The sequence below is a fragment of the Aegilops tauschii genome, chromosome 3 (genome assembly GCF_002575655.3).
Source record: "Aegilops tauschii subsp. strangulata cultivar AL8/78 chromosome 3, Aet v6.0, whole genome shotgun sequence".
NCBI classification, from domain to species: domain Eukaryota; kingdom Viridiplantae; phylum Streptophyta; class Magnoliopsida; order Poales; family Poaceae; genus Aegilops; species Aegilops tauschii.
In genome coordinates, this window is record NC_053037.3 from 53262288 (window position 1) to 53268412 (window position 6125).

Consider the following 6125-nt stretch of genomic DNA (forward strand, 5'->3'; position numbering starts at 1 on the left):
TCTCTCGACCTACTCAACCAGTGCATCCAAAGATTTATACGTGGTAGAGCGCTTCGCCCGTAGCTTAGTAACCTTCTTCTCGCTGGAAGTCACCCTTTCCTTGCACAATTTCAACTTGCACTTTGTCCTTCGAACACGGAGCTTGGCATCTTTGAGTTGAGCCCGAACATCCTTCAGCTCCTTTTGGGCCACCATGCAGGATCCGCTCAATGACTCCACTTTCTTGATCAAAGAAGGAACCAGGACGTCTTCTGCCGCCAATTTGTCCACCTAAAACAAAGGGAGCCCAAAATAAGAGAATGTGTATGTGTATGGCCTTTCGTGTTTCTGGCTTCCATGATTTTGGGGACAGAACACCCTTTACTTCGTTGCAAGATATGCCCAGAACAAAAGAATAGGGATGTCCACAAGCAAAGCCAAATGGTCATCAAAACTTAGTAGAACATAGTTTCTTTTACAATAACTGTTATTCACAAACATGAATCCCTAGCAGCACTACTGAAAAAAAAATGTTTTGCATCTAAATTTAGTGTTGGCTTTTACAAGTAATTTTAGCACTAACTAAAATGCAGATACCCATGGTACGAAATATACTTAAATTACCAACAGAAACATAACATAACCAAAAGTCAAATGGACCAACTGCATTCGGCCATCCTTGAGAAAGTCAAAGGATTCCTCTAGGTCCAAACTAAGACACCCTCCATTCAAAAATATAAGATGTTGGATGTTTTAATATGGACTGCATACGGACCGAAATGAGTGAACAAACACACTCAAATGTGTCTATATACATTTGATTCAGAAAAAATTAGATCTTATATTCGTGAACGGAGGGAGTAGTTTTCAATTGCATAAATGTCTTGCCTAAAATGACATTATTCTCAAGGAGCTATTTTGGATCCTATTATGAATTGGAGTAACGCATTCAGAATCTGAGAGACAAAAAGATAGACATACTCTAATATCAACACATGAGCCATGTTGTTGTTTCAATGGCAGAAAAGAAGTTGCCTCTCAACGTTATATTTGACACGCTGGTAATGAACCATAAGTTTAGCAGTCAAGAAAATACAATATTCACAACCAATGATCATAAATTATTTCATCTTAGCATTTACTTGGAGCTTTCATAAATAATCCCACACTGGATTCAGTTCAGCTAAACCCTGTCCATCCTGGCCCCGAATTGGTGCTCGCATTCCAAGTAATAACCAGATTGGATAGAGAATATGGTTGACTTTGATCTATGCCATGATAATTTTTTAGTTAAATGTGTACCCAAGGGGATTTTTAGAATATGCTCAACAACCAGTAGGTTGAAGTCATCTCTCATAAGCAGCCGGTCCACATCCAGTGCCCCTTGGGCCTCCACACAAGCAAAATGTCAACAATTAGTATTGTATGTAATCAATCATCCACAATGGCTAATGGATACGAGCGAGCGACATGGGATGCTTGGCGTATAAAATGTGCTGCAAATTGGGCAAAAGGAGTACTCAGTTTCGATCATTCCATCAGCCCATTCATGGCCATCCCGTTGCTTCTTGCCCAGTTACTACTGGCAGTGGCACTAGCAGCGGTGCAAGCGGCGCCGGGCTTGCACCCCGTGGTCCTGGTGCCGGGCTACGGCACCAACGAGCTGGACGCGCGGCTCACCGAGCTCTACCAGCCGTCGTCGCCGGGCTGCGGGGCGCGCAAGGGGGAGGGGTGGTTCCGCCTCTACCTCAACTACTCCGCCCTCCAGGACTCCGCCAACGTGCCGTGCTTCGCGGAGCAGATGAGCTCCGTGTACGACCCCGCCGCCGACGACTACTCCAACGTCGCCGGAGTGGAGACGCGCGTCCCCTTCTTCGGCTCCACCCAAGCCTTCCGCTACCCCGATCCAGATCGCAAGTAAGTAGTAATCGAATGCTTCTGAATAAAGTTCGGCCGAAATTTCTCAATTTTCCTCACGAGCTGGTGATATCAAATCAAAAAATGCTCAGGAACTTCTCCTACATGAGCACGTTCGTGGAGAGGTTGGAGAAGATGGGGTACCGCGACGGCGAGACCATGTTCGGCGCGCCCTACGACTTCCGGTACGCCGTCGCGCCGGTGGGGCGCCCGTCCAGCGTCGGCGACGCCTTCTTCCGGGCGCTCAAGGGCCTCGTCGAGAGGGCGAGCGGGCTCAACGGCGGCAGGCCGGTGGTGATCGCCACCCACAGCTTCGGCGGCCAGCTGGCGCACCAGTTCCTCGTCCGCCAGACGCGGGCCTGGCGCCATCAGTTCGTGCGGCGCTTCGTACCCATCGCCGCCTCGTGGGGTGGCGTCGTCCTGGGGATGCTGACGCTCGTCTCCGGGAACAACATGGGCCTGCCGTTCGTGGAGCCGCGCGCGCTGCTGCGGCAGGGCAGGAGCCTGCAGAGCAGCCTGTGGATACTGCCCAGCCCGGCCGCCTTCGGCACCGCGACGCCATTGGCGACAACCAAGAGCAGGAACTACTCGGCCGGCGACGTGGCGGACTACCTCGTCGCCATTGGGTTCGGCGAGGCCGTCGGGCCGTACGAGTCCCGCGTGCTGCCGCTGTTCGGCGGGGAGCTGCCGCATCCCGGGGTGCCGGTGACCTCCGTCATCGGGGTCGGGGTGGGGACGCCGGAAAGGATAGACTACCCCGGGGATGACTTCGACGCGACGCCGTCCGTGGTCGCCGGGGATGGCGACGGGGTGGTGAACCTGGCGAGCCTCGTGGCGGTGCAGACGCCGTGGAGCCGCCATGGCGGGGATTTTAGGATGGTCAAGGTGTCCAACATGTCGCATAATGACCTTCTGGTGGATGATCGAGCGCTCGATATCATCATCCGAGAGATTCAACGGGCTGATTAGCTATTATCTCATTCACCTGGACAGCCGTTGGATCAAAAGCTTGCTGAGATTCGTGTTGTTGTGTCATTGTCCAGTTGCTTGTTTGTCCGATGGTTGACCGTGCAGCCCTCTCGTTAACGGGCCTTTTTCTTTTTCTATTGATTTGGTGCCGTCACCTGTTTTATATTAGGGTCGTCATGTTTGATTTGGTCAGTTTGATGGTCTTTCTTCATCTCTATAAACATTATGACAGTTCAATAAAAAGTTTTGGAGTTTGCCTAAATAAAACTAGCTAATGTTTTTTGATTTTTCTTCTACAGGATGCTACTTCACATGAACGTGATCCTTTTTGTATTGTTTAATTTGGACATTTGTACCCTCTTTCTTATGGGAAGCTTCACGCTTTAAAAGTCCACATACAATTGGTTTTATTATTTTATTTTTATTTTTTGTTCTTCATTCTTGATTTTTGCTTTTTTTTGTTCTTCTTCTTTTTTTATTTTTTTTATTTTCATGGGACAAGGTGTGTTTTAACTATGCTTCGTTCACGCCATTAGTCGTAGATCAAATTGTGTTATGATCCTATAAAGACGGGTTCGCAACTGCGTGTTTTCAAGAGGTGCGGCAACTTTATGTTTTTAAGGTGGATCGCAACTGCATGTTTTTAAGAGGGATCAATTGCATGTTTTCAAGAGGGGTCACAACTAACTGCATGTTTTCATGATGGGTCACAACTGCAAGTTTTCAAGACGGATCGCAATTGCATGTTTTTAAGGAGAGGTCGCAACTGCATGTCTTTCAAGATGGGTCGCAACTGCATGTTTTTAATGAAAGGTCGCAACTGCATGTTTTTTAAGAAGGGTTGCAACTGTAAGTTTTAAAATGGGGTCACAACTGCATGTTTTGAAGGCGTCGCAACTGCATGTGTTTTCAAGGGGGTCGCATTTTTCGGGGAGGGGGGGCACGACTACATGTTATCTAGGTTTATCGCAACTGCAAACCCCAATGGTGGGAATTGAAGCTGCATGGATTCCAAGGCATGTCGCAACTGCAAGGTTTCCAGGGGTTTGTCGCAATTGCATGTCCCCAAGGGGAACCACAACTGCATGTTTTCTAGGTTTCCTTGCAATTTCGTGTCCCAAAGGGGAAATCGCAACCGCGTGTTCTCCCAAGGCAGGATGCAACTTCATGTTTTCTAGGTTTGTCGCTAGTACAAGTACCCAAGGGTGGGAATCGGAATTGCACGTTTTCAAGGCATGTCGCAACAGCAAGTTTTCTTTGGTTTGTCGCAACTACATGTCCCTAAGGGGGGAATCGCAACTACAAGTTTTCCAAGGCATGTCCCAATTGCAAGTTTTCTAGGTTTTGTCGCAACTGCGAAGTTTCCAAGGCTGGAATCAAAAGTGCACATTTTCAAGGGGGCAGATCGCAACTATGAGCAATCCGTCCACAATGCGACTGCAGCCGGGTGGAAGACGATTGTCTGCCAGTTGCATGCCCACCACTAGACATCACTAGTAGAAAAAGGGTCATTTGTCCCGGTTCGTAAGGCCCATCTGTCCCGGTTGTGGATCCGGGACTAAAGGGTCGTTACTAAAGCCCTAGGCCTTTAGTCCCGGTTCTTACATGAACCGGGACAAATGGGCCTCCACATGGCCGCTGCGGCGAGCCCAGGCAGGAGGGCACCAACCGAGACCAAAAGGCATCCACGCGTCAGCAGCTGGCAGGAGCTGAGGTTTTTTTTTGAAAGGGGGTGGTTTAGGGGTTTGGGGGGTTAATTTAGGTTGTTAGCTAGCTAATAGAGATAAGTGTTCTCTCTTATCTCCGTGCTTGGTTTACCAACGCTACTGCTATGCCTAAACATGGCTTAGATTGAAGTGAAGGCAACATGTGGTGCATGTCAAAACTAATACTAATCCTAACTTGATCAAGTTTGGATTGTACTACTTTCGACATGCACCACATGCATGTTGCCTTCACTTCAATCCAATCCATGTTCATTTCACCCACTGATATATAATAACTCTTCATGCTCGCATCATGCATCATCATAATAACAAGTCCTACTAATCATCATCATACAACTTCTACTCGTTATTAATAACAAGTCATACGATCATCATCCTCATAGTCATCGAACCAACCCTACTTAATTGTTCTTAGCACATGATCATCAGTATTAGGTAGGACCTAAATACCCTCTTTAAGGTAAAATAGCATAAAACAATATAGACCCTGACTCTCCATTATGGAGAATGGAGATCATCCTGTCTCCAATTCTTGCGCTTCGCTTCCTTTTGCTTCCAAGAACCTCCTTACGACTGTCCATACATTATTTCCATTCTTTGATTGTCATGTCTCCACTTCTTTTAGAAATCCGGTATGGACAGTTGAGATTCGTAGGATGACCTGGCTGTATGTTCAAAACATCAAGGTGACCATGCTGATACATCATATAAGGCACACAATCATTCGGGATTATCTGTTGAAAAACATAGTAATAACTTCGTAGTTAGCAATGATGTACTAGTTTTAGAAGTATGCAAAAGATGCACGGATGTCGTAATAGTAAAAAATCGTACCAGGGTATCTCCATGGTAGTTACTGTAGTTCAACACGTGCACTAGTGGCACGTATTGACCATAATATTGAGGAGTTTGATTGTAGATATTGTAATTCTCAAGATCAGTACAAAATGCGATCAGAAGATTTTTCTCCTGATAAGTTAATTCGGAGCCATCGGTGTAGTGGGTTTTGTCTACCATCTTCCGCGCATTCTTTGAAGAATGAAAATAAGCGTCAATGGAAATAAGCTGTCAACTATTTTGAAATAAACAATATAAATTACTTAATAACTATGTTTGAGAAGCTCACATAGGGGAAGAATTGGAAGCGTATCAACAAGGATCCAAATATCCAAATTGTCTTCGGCGGTGTCAGGATCACCAAGATCCATGGTGACAAGCATACCCTCATAAAAATCATACATCTCGCAAAGTGCTTCTCAATTCTTGCAACCAAAATGGGTTACGCTCTCAGAATTGTACAGATTTACTTCAAAATCCATACCATGATGGGTCCTTAGGTGAATTTTCTTTGTTTCCATACTTTCATGGTCTTTAAAACCCATCCTCTCCAAGACATAGCGTCTTGCATAGCATGGGATAAGCTAGTCGAATTGTAAAAAATGAAAAGTACACGTTGAAATAGTTGAAGTCGTGCTTAATTACGAAAAAAACAATTGTCATCGTTGCGTACCGTTTCAACATCGAAGGTCTCCT

The 6125-nt window shown here is 46.2% G+C and overlaps 1 protein-coding gene across 1 annotated transcript; it reads left to right on the forward strand.

The window, feature by feature from the left end:
* The first annotated feature begins 1484 nt into the window (after positions 1–1484).
* LOC109777984 (lecithin-cholesterol acyltransferase-like 1) lies at positions 1485–3191 on the forward strand. Its single transcript, XM_020336548.4, has 2 exons — positions 1485–1896; positions 1989–3191. Exons 1-2 carry the CDS (start codon positions 1529–1531, stop codon positions 2863–2865), a joined length of 1245 nt encoding a protein of 414 aa, XP_020192137.2. The 5' UTR covers positions 1485–1528; the 3' UTR covers positions 2866–3191.
* The last annotated feature ends 2934 nt before the right edge of the window (positions 3192–6125 follow it).

Excerpts from the sequence above, each read along its gene's own strand:
- LOC109777984 (XM_020336548.4), top strand. The coding sequence starts at position 1,529 with ATGGCCATCCCGTTGCTTCTTGCCCAGTTACTACTGGCAGTGGCACTA. Across the intron at positions 1,897-1,988 it reads TACCCCGATCCAGATCGCAA|GAACTTCTCCTACATGAGCA; the intron begins GTAAGTAGTAAT and ends AAAAATGCTCAG.